Here is a 17,507-nt window from a genome sequence, read left to right on the forward strand (position 1 = left end):
CTGTGAACAGGCAGCAGGCGGCTTGCCCCTCTGAGCCACGCTGCACACAGCCCACGTGGGCGCCACAGATGCCAAACCGCGCCTTCCCTGAGCCTTCTTAGCCATCCCCGTGAGCAGGGGACGCATCCTCAGCCCCCTGGCCATCCTCGCCCTCACTTGCTCCTCGGTCCCCACACCTCCTCGCTACTTGACCACACGAGCGGGGTTTCGAACAACTAACGGACCAACTGATTTACTCGTCTGAGGTCCTCCAAACTGTGAGAGACTAGCCTGGGGCTCAAACCCTGCCCAGGCCTGGCTGCTGCCCGCAGGACCCCTCCCGAGGCAGGGCCTGCAGGAGGAAGCCCAAGTGTCCTGATCCCTTCCCCTTGGCCTTGACTTGGGGTTGAGGGCTGCCTTGGTCAGCCCCACATTTGTCCCTGGCCCTGGCTCCAAGCCCAGCCACGGGCTGCAGCTGCTGCCGTCCCAGGCCCAGATGCCAGCCCTGCTTGGGCACATCCTGCCCACTTGGGCACATGCCCAGGAAAGGGATTATCACTTCAAGGTCTCCAGATAACAGCCTGGTGTGTGGGGATATAACAGGGAACCCCCAGGCAGGCACCCAGCACCTCCCCAACCATGGCACCGCCACCTTCCGCTGGCTCCTCTCCTGCTGTGCCCTCCTGGACACAGCTGTTGGTGGGTGCTGGGGCAGGCGGAGACCAGGAAGACTGTCTCCCCTCCCCTCCAACCCCGAGGCCAGCGAGGGGCAGCAGGGTCCCTGTTCCCAATTCCGCCATGTGCAGTGCTGTGAGCCTGAGTCAGTCTCTCTCCTGCTCTGAGCCCCGCCAGCCCCATGTCTACAATGGGGACACTGGGAGGGTTGGGCCAGAGCAGCCAGTGTCAGGCCCTTGGGGAGGAGGTGGACCTTCCTGGGGCTGCTCTCAAGGTCTCGCACCCTGTGCAGGGGACAGGGAGGACAAGTCCAGAGGGATGGAAAGTTCTCTGAACAGTCGGTGGCTCCCAAACATACTCCGATGCTGAGCAGGTGGGAAGGCGTGGCTGGGCCCCACCAGCCCTCTTGGGCCCTTTAAGCTCGTGCTTACCGAGCACTGACCTGTGCTCCTGTGCCAGGAGCAGAGCGAGTTCCCGCAGTGCCCGCTAACACAACTTGCATCCTTAGACCGATGAGGTTAGCAACTGTATGAGCCCCATTTCACTGATGGGAAAACTGAGACTCAGAGCAGTTAAACGGGGCAGTGAAGGGGCTGAGTTCAAGCCTACATAGCCCAGCCTCCCAGCCCGTGCTTTGGCCCTGCCACCTCCTCACACTCAACCTATTGGGCTCGTCTGGGCTGAAGCCCATGTCAGACTGAGTGGTCTCTGGGGGATTCCTGGGGTGGTGGCACCCAGGTGGGGGGCTCAGAGTCGAATTCGGCCTCCACCCTTCACCTTGTACTGCCACTCCCAGGCTGCCAGGTCCCCATGACCCACCCCCTGCTGACTGGCCTGTCCAGGATCATCAATGGGGAAGACGCTGTCCCTGCCTCCTGGCCCTGGCAGGTATCCCTGCGGTTGAGGGGGGATTCTATGTGCGGGGGGGCACACACTGGGGTACTGGCCCGGCTGGAGGCTGCTGGTGTCCAGCCAGCGCTGACCTCCCTGTCTGCCTTCAGGACAGCACCGGCTTCCACTTCTGCTGGGGCTCCCTCATCAGCGAGAACTGGGTGGTCACCGCTGCCCACTGCAGCATCACATGAAGGCCCAGGGTCCCCAGGAAACCCCTTGGGGTGCGGGGAACACCCTCAGCACTGAGGACTAATCCTTAAACTCCTTCGTTCCTCAATTTCCTTATTTGGAAATGTGTAGAATACTCAAGACCTGCCCGTCTCCCGGGGGCTGCTGGGAGGAAACACAAGCAGCCGGTAGGCAGAGTGGTTTCGGTGGGCAGTGGTCGATATTTTGAGCTCCCATCTCTGTGATCAACACCACACATGCACATGCACACATGTACACATGCCTGCACACAAGTGCACTCACACTCATGCGCACACGTAGCACGTTGCACCCCCAGCCTGGCCCCACCACCTCACAGCAGGAACCCCTTCCTTTCTCTAGTTCTCTCCAGAACCTCCGACATGGTCGTGGCCAGGGAGTTTGACCAGGGCTCAGACGCCGAGGACACCCAGGTGCTGAAGATTGCCCAGGTATGGTGGCCCCCGGAGTCCAGGTGTGACCCCAGGGAGGGGAGGCCCTCAGGAATGGGTGGCCCAGGCTAATGGGGCTGGACCAAGAGCTGAAAACCCCCAGGCTGGGGGAGTGGGAAGGGGCACCCCAGCTCCTCCCAATCACCCCAAAACCCCATCGCAATGGGGCAAAGCAAAAGGCAGAGTGTGCGAGGCTCCCCACAGGGGAAGGTCTGCACCCCGGCCTGGGCCTGGGCCTCGGGCTCCTGGGGCCACGGAAGGAGGTATGGGATCAAGCAGGCCTTTGTCCAGGGAGCAGCGTGGAGGCAGCGAGGGGAAGCCAGGCGCCCTGGTTCTGCCTCCATTCAGCCTCTTCCCAGACCCCAGCTGCGGCTGTCTGGCCCCGCCCCACAGGTTTTCAAGAACCCCAAGTTCAACAGGTTCACCCTCAACATTGCCATCACCCTGCTGAAGCTGGCCGCGTCCGCCATGTGCCTGCCCACCGAGGCCGACGACTTCCCTGCTGGGATGCTGCCACCATAGGCTGGGGCAAGACCAGCCGCCCCGGTGAGTGACCGCTGGCCGAGTGGGAGGGTGGTGGAGGCTGCAGGGCAGGGCACGGCTGCTGGTGCTGATCACTCACCCTGCCCTTTCAGGTACCCACACCCTTGACAGGCTGCAGCGGGCGGCCCTGTCCCTCCTGTCCAACCAACGCGGAGTGCAGGAAGTTCTGGGGCAGCACCGTCATCGACCTCATGGTCTGCGCCGGGGCGAGGGGCGCCTCCTCCTTCATAGTATGGCCTCCTGGGCTCCCTGGCACCCCTTCCCGCCCAGCCTGGGGGGGGGGGGCGCGGTTCAGGCAAAAGCCCAGGCCAGGGGCTTGGGCAGAGGGAGGAAATGGAAGTAGCAGCAGGCCTCTTCCTAGGGCCACTCTCTCCCTGGGTACTTCCTTCTGAGTAGTTGGGAAGACAGGGCTCCTGGTGGATCACTCATGACCTCAGCAGAGGGGTGCCAGAGCCAGGGGCTCTGGTACTTCAGCCACTATGTTGCAAAATTCCATTGATATCTGCGTCTGAGCAAATGGTACTTCCTGGAGTTGAGCAGTGCACAGTGTGGGCAGTGGAACATGGCGGTCCAAAAGGTCTCCAGATTGAGTCAGGCAGCTCTTCCTCCCTCATAGTGGCCTCATGGCCAGCACCGCCCACACTTTTTTTTCTTATCAATGAAACTAGCTTTATTGACCTCCATTATAGGACCCATCCTAGGGGGTGGCCCAGACTTCCAAGGGAACGAACCAGAGAAGCAGCTGCTGAAGTTTCCTTCATAATCCCTCCAATATGCATGTGCTGAGTGTCTACTGGCTGTCAGGCCCTGGACTGCGCTCTAGGAACAATGTCCAGGGACCCCTGAACCAGGCCCCCTGGGCTGCCAGATCCAAGCCCCCTTCTCCCTCTCCTGCAGTGTGACTCTGGAGGTCCCCTGTTCTGCCAGAAGGATGGAGTCTCGACCCTGGTGGGCATCGTGTCCTGGAGCAGCAGCACCTGCTCCACCTCCAGCCCCAGTGTGTACACCCGCATCACCAAGCTCATGCCTGGGTGTGGCAGGTCCTGGAGGCCATCGGAGCCCCAGGCCCACCCTTGCCTCCTGGCTGACCCTGCTCCCACAAAGCCTCCATAAACCAGTGGAAGACATGTTGACAGTGTCAGTCTCCTGTGTTGGGGCCTCTGAGGCCTCACTCTGCTCCCGAACTTGGGCCTTCACTGGGCCAGGCAGCAAGGGGGTCCCCGGGATGGCCTCTCCTTAGTCCCCCTCCCCAGACAGTGGCCAGAAGGGACACAGCCACATGAAATGGGACCTTGGCTCCCACCCCTCACTCAATGTTCCCACCCTCTGCTGTGGGGTCCTCGCCATCCAGCACCTGCTCAGCGTGCTCAGTGCCCCACTCTGGGGAGCAGGCAGCTGGGGGATGAGCCAGCTGCTGGCCCTGCACACCTGTGGTCCCCGGGAACCTTCCCAGGCGCGGCCCCCCGGGGCTGCCTCTGTCCCAGGCCCACACTGGAGCCAGGTGCTGCTCAGCCCAAGGATTCATGATAAGGAGGGGATGGTAAGGCCAGCTGTGATTGGTGGGCTGGGGAAATATAATGGGGGTCCCTCAGGCAGACCCCACACTACCTCCTGAGCCACACACCATGGCCCTTCTCTGGGTTGTCCTCAGCTTCCTCCTCTTTGGCATCAGCTTTGGTAAGTTCGAGGCTCAGGCAGCCCTAGGTCCAGCCTCGCCCACCCCCTGCCCTGAACACCCAGAAGCAGGGAACCAGAGGGTCCAAGTTCTCATACCTCTAACTGGCCCCCACACCTCGGCTGGCCCCCTGCCCAGCTGCCCCTCTCAGCCTTCCTGGGGGTCTCTGCTTGGCTCCCTACTCCTAGGCCTGACCGGGGGCCCCCTCCACCGCCTGAAGGTCCCTCAGGCATCTCAAACTCAAGATGTCCCTTGGACCCTGCCTCGTCTTGGTCTCCTCCATCTACTCAGAAGCCGAGGGGTCGTCTGGGCCCCTCCACCCTCCACACCTGCCACTGAGCTCTGTGAATCCTGCCTTGGGAATGTCTCCCATGTCCATCCCTTTTGCCCTGCCCGCTACTCTCTGGACGTGGGCAGCCTCCTAGGTTTGTGGTGCCCCAGGTGGCATAACGCCCTCACCCCAACCTACTCCTGCTGCAGACCCAGGCAGAGAGCACCAAGCACTCAAGCAGGACATCCCAGCCCCCATGACCCAGGACCCTGGGCTCAGAGAAGGATGGACACTCTTCTCAGGGCAGACAGCGGGTCAGGGAGCTGCCCACGTGGGGGTCCCCAGACTCAGCCCCCAAACTCTGGGCCCCAACTCCAGATGCTCTCAGCCTTTGACACCCTCCATAAGGGCACCTGAGGGTGGCTGCCGGCTGGGTGGAAGTGGCCTGAGTGCCCTAACTCTGGATGCCAAGGTGCCACAGAGGGCAAGATGTGCTGGGTCTTCACCTCTGGTCCCCTTGGAACACCATCCACTGACCTGTGGCGTATCCCTGCGCCCCAGGCTGCGGGGTTCCTGCCATCTACCCCGTGCTGAGTGGCCTGTCCAGGATCGTCAATGGGGAGGACGCTGTCCCCAGCTCTTGGCCCTGGCAGGTGTCCCTGCAGGTGAGGGGGAGGCGGAGGAGGGGTGGGTTAGATGGGGAGGGGTCAGGCAGGAGAGACAAGGCTGACTTCCCCTCACCCCTCTCCCCAGACCAGCTCCGGCTTCCACTTCTGCGGGGGCTCCCTCATCAGCCAGCACTGGGTGGTCACCGCTGCCCACTGTGGGGTCAGGTGAGGCTTGGGGAGCGGGGGCCCCCAGGTATCTGGGAACAAGCTTCATCCCTGCCAACCCCATCCCGGTGGGGAAGGGTCTCGACAACCTGCAGGCTGGGAAGAAGCTGCTCCTCACCTGGCCGCAGGCAGAGCCCCAGTCTGCAGGAGAAAACCTCCAGGCAGCACCCCTCCCCTCAGCCCCCTGCTCATGACAGATGGTCTAGTCCTGTGCATTCAGGGTACAGATGGGGAAACTGAGGCCCAGAGCAAGAAAGGGATGCCCGGAGGTCACCACGCGATTCAGTGGCCCAGCTGGGGCTCATCCTGCCTGGCACACTTCCTGCCCGGGCGCCCCTCTGAGGAGGCAGCCAGGAGCCTGAGCACTGTCTGACGCCTCCTCTCTCCCCAGGAAGACCCACCGTGTGGTGGCCGGGGTGTCGGATCTTGGCTCTGACGAGGAGGCTGTCCAGGTGCTGAGGATCGCCAAGGTAGAGCCAGGTGGCAGGCTGAGGAGGGTGGGCTCGAGCGGCCCCAGCAGGGCTGCCCCTGGGCTGCAGGGACAAGGGAGGGGCCTGGCAGGCAGGGTCACTGGGCACAGAGGACCCCGGCCAGCAGCTCAGGCCTCACCCCACCTGTGCCTCTTGGCCCTGAGCTTTCTTTTCTTCTTTCCCAAGTACTAAAGCTCCTTTCCAAACACTAAAGATTGTTTCTGATTATAAAATAAGTCTGCTCATTGTACAAAACGCAAAAATATAAAAATTAAATATCAGCGATGTGTCACGTCATTTTCCCACCAGTCTCCAGAGACTTTGTCCAGCCCCCTGTGTCCTTTTCCCAACACCTTGCCTGACTGGCACTGTGCCCTCTGAGTCTCGGGGCCCATGCCCCCCCAAATCTCCCAGGTCCTCCCTCAAAGGTCTGCCCACCCCCACTCTTGTCCCCACAGGTTTTTGAACACCCGCTGTGGGACCGGTATGCAGTTCGCAACGACATCGCCCTGCTGAAGCTGGCCACCCCTGCCCGCCTCTCGAAGACTGTGTCCCCTGTCTGCCTGCCCAGTGCCAACGCCAGCTTCCCTGCGGGCTCCCTCTGTGCCACCACAGGCTGGGGCAAGACCCGGCATAATGGTGAGTGTCCTTGCAGGTGCTGTTTAGGAGCAAGATTCGTTCTGATTTTCGGTCTAAATTCCAAGCACAATTGTAAATTGCAAGTCATAAATCTTTCCATTTCTTTATTTAAAACCCTCTTAATTAAAAGCCTCCCAAACACGAATAAAAACGAGGTGGAATAGTGATACACTTGAACCGGAAGTTGAAGAAACACCTATAAATTACACTCCATCATATATTACGGATATCATCAATATATAACCATCATATGTCCCGCTCACCACCTGCGTCGAGTGCCGCAGCGTCCTACGGCCAGCCCGGCCTTCTCTCCAGGCCTGGGGCGGGGGGTACAGCTCGCCATGAAGTCTGGGCTGCCAGTCAAATGTCCAGGGCTGGTTCGGGCCCTGAGAGCGCGGCCAGCATCTCACCGTCCCCAGCTGCTCGCTCTGCCTGCCTGCCTGTCCTCCTCCAGCGTCCTCCATTCTTCTGCCCAGGCCACGGCTCGCCCGGCTGCTCCTTTAACTGGACAGAAGCAGCCAGGAAAGGGCAGCAGGGGGAGGGTGCTCCCTCGTCGGCCGCCGAGGGTGGCGGGTCCCCTCCAGGGTCTCCCTTCAGGAGGACGCGGAGCCCCTTGCCTGGAAAGGGAGACGAGGCCCCTCCGCCCACCACACGGCACCGGGGCTGGCAGGGCAGGGCTTGTTTGAACGACTGTGCTTGAAGCCGAGTCCCCCCGCCTGGTGTGGACCCGCAAGGGAACTGAGTCCCACAGGCGCTGCTCAGGTCTAAGGGAAGGGGCGGAGATCGGTTTCCATGGTCACCGTGATGGTGAAGGACCAGGACCTGGCAGGCCAGGGCAGGACTCCAAGCCGTCCCCGGGCCCTTCCATCTGGGGTGGGCTGGGTGGGAAGAGGGGCCCTGACCCCACCCGCTCTGTCCCTCCAGCCAGCAAGACCCCCGACAAGCTGCAGCAGGCGGTCCTGCCCCTCCTGTCCAACACCGACTGCAAGAAGTACTGGGGCAGCAAGATCGCCAACTCGATGGTCTGCGCTGGCGCCAGCGGCGTCTCTTCTTGCATGGTATGTTCTCACGGCAGGGTGACACCGTGCCCACCCTCACTGACCGTGCCCCACCCTGGTCTGGCCAGGAGGGCCACTCCTTCCTGCCACGACCTGTTAAGCTTGCTCCCTTCCCGGTGCCCCAGCGAAAGGCAAGACCAGCACTAACAGATGCCCCCGGAGGGCTCGCTCTGGCTGGGCGTGGGCGGGGCTTCCCAGGGGTCTTTAACCCCCACCACCCCCCGGGGGCTGGCTGTTTTCGGCCCATTTTACAGACGATGGTGAGGCTGAGAGGGTAAGCCACCTGCCCCAGGCCCTCCAGGTGTAGGTGGCAGAGCTGGGGCTGCCATTCAACCAGATCCAAGTAGCTGTGTATGGCCCGAGCCCACACTCCTCATTTCTCAGCCCCGCCCTGGACTTGGCCAGGTCAGGGCACACTAGGGTGCTGGCACCCCCTTTCAGGCTTGGACACAAGTCCTTTCTCCTCCTCAGGGTGACTCTGGCGGGCCCCTTGTCTGCCAGAAAGATGGAACCTGGACTCTGGTGGGCATCGTGTCCTGGGGCAGCAGCCGGTGTCTCCCATCCTCACCAGGCGTGTATGCCCGGGTCACTGAGTTTATTCCCTGGGTTCAAGAGGTTCTTGAGACCAAGTGAGACCCTGCTCACCACCACCACCCATCTGTGTAAAACCCAAATAAACCCATGAGAGCAACTGCATGCATCTTCACTGTCTTCGCTGGGGTGGGTGAAAGGTGGGAGACGGCTGCCTTCACTCAGGCCCCCTCTGGGCAGTTCAGAGCCTAGATGGCTGGCAGATCACCCAGCCCCACTCTCTTCTTTGTAGAGATGAGGAAACTGAGGCCCAAGTTCACATGCAGAACGGTCAGAGCCGGGAGCAGCACCTCCTGATTCCCGGGGCTCTCACCTCACCTAGGGTGCCAGACATACTCCCAGAGGTCTGGAGAGGGCCCTGCCCCAGGACAATGGCCTCTCTGGGCCCCCACCTCCTAACTTGGGAGGCCAAGTCCATGTGTAATTCAAATAAGACACTTTGGAAGAAGTTCCACAGGCTGAAATTATGAGCTTCTTTCTACGAGCAAAGTTCTGGATAAAGTCTGTGAAAGCGACTGTTTGTGTGGAATTGTGTATCCTTCAGCAGTGCCCTCAGCAGTGAGCTCTCTGCCTTGGGATGTGGGGGGCCCCAGAAGGGCTCACCCTGCTTCTGGAGCTGCTCCTGTCCCCACCTCTGTCCTCACTCTGGCCACCTGCCCTGGGACCGTGCTGTCTTTGCATAAGACCTCAAAGCCCAGGCCTGGCCACAGCCCTCCCCGCCCAGCTCCCCAGGTCTCATGGCCATTTGCAGACCTCATCCCCACCTTGCAGGAGACACTCCAGCCTCAACTCCCCAGCCCAGCCATTTCCTCGGGCCTTGGTTTTCTTCTGAAGGAACCCACTTTTTCTTCACCCTCCCAAGAGGCCGCCCACAGCCTCACCATGGAGCCCCCTCAACCCCCACTCCTAGCCTGCAGCATCTGCCTTCCCACCCATGGGCCCTCTTGCCTCTCACACCTCAGGAGGCTGCTTTTCATTTTTAAATTTTATTTAAACGTAGACTATTAGTCAAATGATTGGAAAATCAATAATGAAAAATAGTTTTTTAAGGTTTTTTCCTGGTGCAGAGAAGGAACAGGCCACAGCTGCATTTGCCTTGTGGGGGCAACAAGAACCCTCCAGGGCTGACGTCAGCCCAAGGAGTCACCCGAGGCTGTGCGGCTTGAGGAGCCTGTGCGCCCTTGGCCCGGTCCCCAGCACTGGGACCCTCCCTGGACCTGCAGCACACTCAGGGAAGACCACCAGCCCGGCCTCAGCTCCTGGGGGCCCAGCTCTGCTTGGGCTCCTCTGAGGAGGCACCGTCCCACATCCTGCCCCATCATAAATATGTACAAACCCCTGGACAGTCTAGAGCACCAGGCCCGGGCAGAACTGAGGTTGCCTGTCCCCATGCCTGTGGCATGGCGACTTTCTTGGAACATGTACCTGGGGCAGCTCGGACCACCACTGCCCTCCTCCCCTGCCCTCCATCCCTCTGGTCATCCGCTCTCAGGCGGCTGCCAGCTGGCCCAGGACCCGGCGGAACTGCTGGGTGCTGTGGCCCAGCTCCTTGACCCTGTCCACCATGTCCTGGGCGGCAGCGGGCGACGGGTACTGCAGGGCGGCGGCCTTGGTGGTGGCCACGATGCCACGCAGCAGGTCGCACAGTAGGTTGCTGTAGTGGGTCACCTGGCTGCGCACGTCAGCTGCCTTGGCCTGCCGCGACAGCGTGTCCCCGATGAACACCAGCTTGTGGGCGCTGAGGATGACGAATTTGCTGTGTGCCACAAAGATCTTGGGAGGCTGGTTGGTGGCCACAGCGGTGAAGAAGGCATCCACCGCGTTGGTCAGCGTGGTCAGGTTTGCCTCGCACTGCTCTAGGTAGAAGAGCAGCAGCTGCCGGTCTGAGGGCCCCAGGCCACCTGTCCGCCCGGGGGCCAGGGGCTGGGCTGGTGTCCAGTTGGCCAGGTCGTGGTCTATGGGCCGTGACACTTCCTGCTCCAGGCGCTCAAACTGCTTCAGCTGGGGCAGAGGAAAGCAGAGTAAAAACCGCGGCCACAGAGAAAAGGGGGAAAAAAATGGCTCCCTTCTAAAGAGGGACAGTCCTGAGAGTCAGCAGGGGCGTGGGGAGCAGGCTGTCTCTGTCCCATTGGCGGAGCACACATCCTTACTAACCTTCTAGAGATTCTCCAAATAATTTTGTCGCCAGTCTCAAAAGGTATGATTCCATTTATATAAAGTTTTTTAAATGAAGAAATGATAGAAAAGAACAAAGCACAGCCGCGGGGGTGAGGGACGCCAATCTCTCGGCGTGGGGACTGTCCTCTGGTCACCCAGGATGTGATCATGGGGGAAACTGGGTGAGGGGACACAGGACTGCTCTGGACTCTGCAACTTCCCGTGAATCTATAAATATTTCAAAATGAAAAGTAAAAAAAAGACAAAAAACCCAACACATTTTCTCCTTAACATATACATTATAAAAAGATTCAAATACACCAAGCAGGAAAAAAGACAGCTGTCATCTGGAGTCCTATGCACCCAGAAACAACCTCTGTTAAGATTCCGGAAAATCTTTTACAACTGTACACTGAAGCATTCGCAGATGAAGTGATACAATGGCTCCAAAATGACTTGGCGGGGAGAGGGGGCATCTAAGACAGGATCAGCCGCTGTGCTGAGATGGGGAGGGGCTGGGTAAATGGCACCTGGGAGTCTGTTTTATCCAGTGGGTACCTGAGGGACTATTTTATAAATATATTTACATTTCCCATAATAAAAACTGTAAACAAAAGATTACGATATCTGTAAAATTCCAGAAAACAAAAATTCACACAAAAAATTGGTGAATATTCAACTCATTTTCCTTTAAACGTGAATATTCCTATTTCCTTCTCAATTAGAAAACTGGAGACACACCGTATACAATATTTCGAGCCTACTTTTAGCAGCCAACAATAGGCCATTCATTTCAGGTCAATGAGTACGCATAAAAGCATGTGGCCAAAGCGAACGTTCCACCAGTGGCAGCCCTCGCTGGGGGTCATCGGGGTGGACCAAAATGTCCTCACCAGAGCTGGTTCTGGCCAGGGGGCTGACTGGCTGTGACCGGCTGTGCACAGACCCAGGGACAGACAAGTTCCATTCCACCCACGTTTTCAAGCCCGAATTTCATTAGCGAAACCCACCTAAAACAGCCCTTCCTAACACTGGAACCCTATGACTTGCCCGGCTTAGGCAGCCCCTTCACGAACTTCCCCAGCAAGACAATACCCTCAGTTTTGTTTTGTTTTGTTCTTTAAGATCTTATTTTTTTCCTTTTTCTCCCTAAAGCCCCCCAGTACATAGTTGTATATTCTTAGTTGTGGGTCCTTCTAGTTGTGGCATGTGGGACGCTGCCTCAGTGTGGTTTGATGAGCGGTGCCATGTCTGCACCCAGGATTCGAACCAACGAAACACTGGGCCGCCTGCAGCGGAGCGCATGAACTTAACCACTCGGCCACGGGGCCAGCCCCAGAATACCCTCAGTTTTTTGTTTTAAACGCTAGTGGGTCTTTCTCATTCTCTGACATTTCTTAACAGCTGAATAATATTCTACTGCACGAATATTCATACTTTATTCAACTAGTACTCTACGATTAGACATTTGCGGGGGGGGGTCCAGATTTTTCTGTGATATGGAAATGGAGCAATAAACATCCTTGTCAATATATTTTATGTGCCTGTATATTACCTGTACTTTATGTCCCTGGCTTAGGAACTCTAGATCTGTAGAGTTTTTCATACATATTCCTACCTTATATTCCAGCTTCTAGTAATTTACCTAAGTGATCAGTCAGATATGTGAAGAGATTCATTTTCAGCACAGTACTGTTTACAAAAGTAATTCTGGGAACAACATGGATGTCCACCAACAAGGGACTGCTTAAATAGATGCTGGAAGATGTCAGAGGAAGATAAAGAGGATCAAGCACATGGCCATTTCTTAAACCATTGGAGATTCCATGCATTATATATATATATATATATATATATATGTAATTATTAACATCTATTCCTTCACCAAGCATGTTCTATGTGCCAGGCACCTCCTAAACATTGTATAGTCTTTACTCATTTAACTCTCACAACGATCCTGAGACGAATACAACTGTGATCCCGCCTTTACAGCTGAGGACCCTGTGGCTTGTGTCCTGGGTCTCTGGGTGGAGCCGGCAGCTTTCTGCTATGCTGTCCTTCCCCCATGCCTGGGGGGAGGGTGGGAGGGAAATTTTATGGGTGACATTTCTGTTTATTTTGCGCTAGTCTGTATTTTAATTTTTTAAATTATCTTCATAATCAGAATAAAGCTTCCTTAGTGTTTTTTTTTTTGTATATCCCTTTTCTACCATCAGGAAATGATATGAAATATGAAGAAAATTCTATGTCTGCAGATAAAGCCAGCAGTATTATTATAATAAGGAAAACTGGGTATCGCATAAACATTCAACAATAATATACATCATGTGGCCTTTAAAACAGTTTACGAGAAACGTTTAATGCCATGGAAAAATCTTGAGAAAAAAGCAGACGTAAGTGCTCACAAAGTATCATCTCAAACACAGAGAGAGAGGCCCCTAGGGGGCAGGAGCAGGACTGGACACCATGCCCAGTACCCGGTGACCACCTCTGGGTGTGGGGGGCTTACTTCTGCTTTTTCACACTTTTCTGTGCATGCTCTATGAAACGTCCACCATGATTACTCTGCAAACAACTTAAACACCTGGAGACAGCACACGGCAGAGCAGGGCGGCCCCGGAGGCTCAGCTCCGGAGACAGGCTCCGAGGGAAGGCTGTGTTCGCTGACAGAGAAGCCTGTGCTGGGAGAAGCCAGGGAACCTGAGTGTCCTCACCTGCTGCAGCTCCAGCTGGCCCTTCCCCTGCCGCATGATGTTGCCCTTTTCCAGCAGCTCCTTCTGGGTCTTCTCAAACTCTTCTTTCCCCTGGACGGGAGACATGAGACTGGGCTGAGGCAGAAGCCCCCACAGGCCCGGTGGGGTGCAGTGCAAGGAGAGCTGCCACCAGGTGGCGCCGCACACTACACCCAGGCCCGTGCTGCCACCACCAGGCCCAGGGTGAGCGCAGCTTCCTGAGGAAGCAGTTCTCCTGGGCCTCCCTCACCTCCTGCCAGGACAGGAAGGGGTCCGGCACACTCCTGGTGGCCACGGCCATCCTCCCTTCCCTGGCTCCCATGCCAGGAATCACATCCAAGCCCCTCTCCTCAGTGTATAGGGCATGCCCACCGGTCCCTGACCACTGGGCCCTGGGACCTGCCAGCTCTCAGCCTGGAACGCTCCTCCCAGGAGGTCTACTTGGCTGGCACTCAGCTCTCTGCTCAGAGCCCACGCCTACCCCACTTTCCCATTGCCTGGCTTTATTTATTGCCCCCATGCCTGGAAATATCTTTGTCTTTGCTTAGACTTGAGAGTCCATCTCCCCAAACAGAAAAGAGCCACCTCTGCCCTGGTCTCTGGTGAGAGAAGCCTGGCCCCTGCAGGTGCTCGGGAGCCATTCCTGGCTGGCACTGCAGGACCTCTGATGACATGGCCATGTCGGCCCAAAGGCCTGACGTGGAGAAAGGAATGGGCTTCAGGGTGGACACCTAGCCTGGAAGATGAAAGTGAGAGGAGGGCCCAGGAACTCACTGAGGCTGGGGCCCCATCCTCCTTTGGCTACAAAAGCCCTCTGTGTGTGTCGGGGATCAGGGTCCCCACTACAGGGGTAGCAAAGTCAGAGCCCCAAGAGGCCAGGGTGCTTCCCCAGGGGCCCTGGGAACCTGGGCAGGGCGGGCACCCACCTGCAGGTGGACGTAGTCATAATCCTCCATCCAGCCCCCCTCACTGTTCTCGTACTGCCCGTCTGGCGAGTCCTGGGAGGTGAACTTGGGAGGTGACGGCAGGGGCCGGGATTGGATGCTGCTGGCCTTGTCGGTGGGGTTGGGGTGCAGGGGGCCACCACCCTCAGACCCTGCAACAGGGGCCTTGGTCCGTCTGAAGAGCAGTGAGGCGTTGCCATGCAAGAAGGAGGCCAGCTGCTTGGCATCCTCAGGCACAGCCCGTGAGCAGGCCACCAGGCGATCCAGGTCTTCAAGAGTGGCCCCAGGGCCTCCGCGGCCACTGTCGAGGGCCTGACCATGGGCCACCAGTGTCTGGTACACGTCCTCCATCTTCTGCAGTTGCCGGCTGAGCTTGGCATGCAGTGTGCGGTCAGAAGTGTGGGCAGCATTGCCCACAGCACTGCGGGCAAACTCCAGCAGCTCATGGACGGCCCCCTGGACAGCAGCCACAGCAGCCCGCAGGTCCGGCATTGGGGGCTCCTGAGGCTCGGGAGTGCTGCGCCAGCCCCCACATCCACCAGCACTACTTGCCAGGTCCAGAAGGTGGGCCACAGTGGTGCTCACGCCCTGCTGCAGCCGTGCTAGGGCCTCCAGGGCCACCTCCAGTTCCAGGGGCTCGCGACCTGGCACTGCCGCCTCCAGGGAAGAGGCTGACTGGCTGCTGCGCGAGCTGCCTGTGCTGGAGGCCGACAAGCGCTTGGCGTCAGCCAGGGCCTCCCGCTCAGCTGGGGGAGGCACCGCGTACACACCGTCGTCGGCCACGCTACCATCAGCCGCCTCAGGAGGAAGAACCCGCTCGCGTGGCACGTCATAGAGGGCACCAGGGCCAGGTCGCCGCAAGCCGGGGGGCACGTCGTAGAGGTCAGGAGCAGGGGGAGGCACATCATACACATCCTCAGTTGGTGGCGAGTCTGGAGGGGGAGCAGCAAGGACCAACGGGTGGCGGGTCGGGTCAAAGGGCTTGGCCTTGGCGAAGGCAGGGGGCACATCGTAGGTTTCCTCACGCAGCAGTGGGCCGTCGGGCACATCCTTGCTCACCGATGGAGGAACATCGTACACCTGGGGGGCCGAGGGTTGGTCAAGGCTGCCTGTCCCTTGTAAAGGACTGCCCACCCGGAAGCCTCAGAGCAAGACCTGGTCACACACAGACACAGCCCAGATGCACACATTCATCACAATTCTTGTCCACACAGGTTATAACTCGTTAAGAGTCCAACTCTGAAGCCAGACCTAAATTCAAAATCCTGGTTCTACTGCTTAGTAGTTGTGTCACCTAAGGCAGGTAGGTGACTCAACCTCTCTCTGTGCCTGTCTGCTCACCCATAAGATGGGAGGACTCCCTCACAGGCTCATTGTGAGGATTACATGAGTTAATTCACTGTGTAACTGCAAACACTCAGTGAAAGGGAAGCTGTCATACCACTACCATCACCTCCACCACCACCGCCACCACCATCATCATCACTACCACCACCATCACCACTATTATCATCATCACCACCACCACCACCACCATCATCATCATTACCACCACCATCACTTCCACCACCACCTCATCATCATCATCATCACCACCGCCACCACCACCTCATTATCATTATCATCATCATCATCATCATCATCATCACCACCGCCACCATCACAATCACCACAACCACCACTTATATATCCTCTACTCCCTGCATGTACCTGGCTGAGCTATTTGTGTGTTATATTCAGGGTGATGATGGCCCGGTCCCCAGGAGAGTCCTGGTTTGTGCCTGATTCCCCCTCAGAATTACTGGTCACCCCCTTTCACTCTCAGAAGTGTCCTGGTTTGGATGATAAATTCTGTGGTCACCTTACTGATGACATCCTGTGAGATCCTCTCAAGAACCCGCTGAAGAAGGGGCTACAAGGGGCTCTTTCACAGACGAGGAAGCTGAGGCTCCTCAGTTCAGGGGAGCACTCAGTTTCCACATCTGTCACAGAGCGAGTGAGGGACAGAGCCAGGGCCTAGAGTCAGGTCTCTTGGTGCCCCAAGTCCTGCAGATGTGAGCCTCCACCTCAGTGCACACACTCAGGCACATCCAGAACCCTGAGCACCCATCAGGCCTCAGCCCGTGAGGCCCCAGCATTTCCCGACTGCTCACCGCATGATGGTTGGACGGTGGCAGGCCCTTCTCCACACTGGGGGGCACGTCATACACGTCCAGTGATGGGTCCCGGCCATTGGGACCCTTGACAGCCATGGGGGGCGTGTCATATACCTGGGGGCAGAAAATGTGCAGTGACACAGGTGCCAGGGCCACCTGAAGGGATGGAAAGAGCACAAACCCCACAGCACCCACCCAAGGACCATCCTGGCTGGGGCCACGAAAGCCCAGCCTCCTGGGCAGGACCAGGCTGAGGTGCCCCCACCCCTAACCCTGACACCTACCTCTTGGCCATACTGGCTGGGAAGCAGCCCCCGGACAGGGGGCACATCATAGATGTCCTGGGGCCCTGGGGCCAGTAGGTGGCGTGGGATGTCGTACTCGTCCTGCTCTGGCTGGGAGGCCTCAAACACATAGCTCTGCCCCACACGGGTGGGCACCACCACCTGGGGGCAGACAGCCGACAGTCACCACTAGCCTGGGCAGACAGCCTCCAGGATCCACCCTTAGGCCCTCAGAGAGATTCCACTCCGCCGTGAGGGTGCCTCAGAGGCCACTCAGAGGCAAAAGTGTTCTCATCCCTTTGTATTCTCTGCCCTTTCTTCAAAGAAATGCAGCACTTGGGGAATACTAGGACCCCCAGGGTTTGCTTAGAGCTACCTGGCTCTGGCCAGGAAATGGAAGTGGTCTCTCCAGGTAGATGACTCGAAAGGTTCAGAGGAGGGTACATGTGGGTGATGGGGGAGAGGCCACCCTTGACTGGGGCGCCTCTGCCTGATGACACCTTCCAGCCGCATCCTCCTCAGAAAGGTCTGCCCAGCAAGGGGCTGTGCTGACTGCAGAACCCAGCAGCTGCCTTTGGCTCCAGGACAAAGGGAGGTGCCGCTGCCAGGTTGTGCCTGCCTCGGGCTGGGCCCAGCAGAGGTGGCCTGCAGCAAATCCCAACAGTGAGGGCCTGGGGCTTCAAGGAGGCAGTGGTCTAGCAGAGCAGCAAACAGTGCCCTGGCCCTCCTCACTCCCTCAGCACATCTTGGGAGACTCCTGAGCACAGGGCCACCAAGGACTCCCAGACTTCAGGGTCAGTTCTGGGGCAGATGGAGGGACTGGGCTGTTTTGGAAAGTCAAGTGTGGGTGTGAGGGAGTGGCCAAGACTAGAACCCACTGCACCATACCCACTGCACCGCACCCACGGAGCCACTGAGACCACCACTCACCTGAAGGGAGGAGGCCTTAGCAGACGCACCTCGGCCTA

The 17,507-nt window shown here is 58.3% G+C and overlaps 2 protein-coding genes and 1 pseudogene across 7 annotated transcripts in view; 2 read left to right on the forward strand and 1 right to left on the reverse strand.

Annotated features, from left to right (window-relative positions):
* The first annotated feature begins 623 nt into the window (after window positions 1-623).
* Window positions 624-3,856, forward strand: LOC106833713 (chymotrypsinogen 2-like; annotated as a pseudogene).
* A 429-nt stretch (window positions 3,857-4,285) lies between these two features.
* Window positions 4,286-8,366, forward strand: LOC123275589 (chymotrypsinogen 2-like). The gene is made up of 7 exons (XM_044760973.2): window positions 4,286-4,406; window positions 5,237-5,340; window positions 5,429-5,508; window positions 5,900-5,978; window positions 6,437-6,617; window positions 7,542-7,675; window positions 8,147-8,366. Exons 1-7 carry the CDS (start codon window positions 4,307-4,309, stop codon window positions 8,306-8,308), a joined length of 840 nt encoding a protein of 279 aa, XP_044616908.2. The 5' UTR covers window positions 4,286-4,306; the 3' UTR covers window positions 8,309-8,366.
* Window positions 8,367-9,236: 870 nt separating this feature from the next.
* The window catches only part of BCAR1 (BCAR1 scaffold protein, Cas family member), a 37,416-nt gene continuing 29,145 nt past the window's right edge, over window positions 9,237-17,507 (reverse strand). For all 6 annotated transcript variants that reach the window (XM_014848380.3, XM_070500432.1, XM_014848303.3 and 3 more), the window contains exons 3-7: window positions 16,540-16,701; window positions 16,253-16,369; window positions 14,082-15,179; window positions 13,138-13,227; window positions 9,237-10,267 (exon numbers count right to left, since the gene is read on the reverse strand). In XM_014848380.3, coding sequence (XP_014703866.1) covers window positions 9,755-10,267; window positions 13,138-13,227; window positions 14,082-15,179; window positions 16,253-16,369; window positions 16,540-16,701 — 1,980 coding nt within the window. In that variant the 3' untranslated portion in view covers window positions 9,237-9,754. The remainder of the gene's footprint in view (window positions 10,268-13,137; window positions 13,228-14,081; window positions 15,180-16,252; window positions 16,370-16,539; window positions 16,702-17,507) is intronic.

Source organism: Equus asinus, chromosome 28 (genome assembly GCF_041296235.1).
Source record: "Equus asinus isolate D_3611 breed Donkey chromosome 28, EquAss-T2T_v2, whole genome shotgun sequence".
NCBI classification, from domain to species: Eukaryota; Metazoa; Chordata; class Mammalia; order Perissodactyla; family Equidae; genus Equus; species Equus asinus.

What these genes read in the sequence shown, in the direction of transcription:
- LOC123275589 (XM_044760973.2), top strand. Translation starts at nt 4,307, where the DNA reads ATGGGGGTCCCTCAGGCAGACCCCACACTACCTCCTGAGCCACACACC. An exon ending in CCTGGCAGGTGTCCCTGCAG is followed by an intron (nt 5,341 to 5,428) that starts GTGAGGGGGAGG and finishes CCCTCTCCCCAG; the next exon opens with ACCAGCTCCGGCTTCCACTT. An exon ending in GCGGCGTCTCTTCTTGCATG is followed by an intron (nt 7,676 to 8,146) that starts GTATGTTCTCAC and finishes TCTCCTCCTCAG; the next exon opens with GGTGACTCTGGCGGGCCCCT.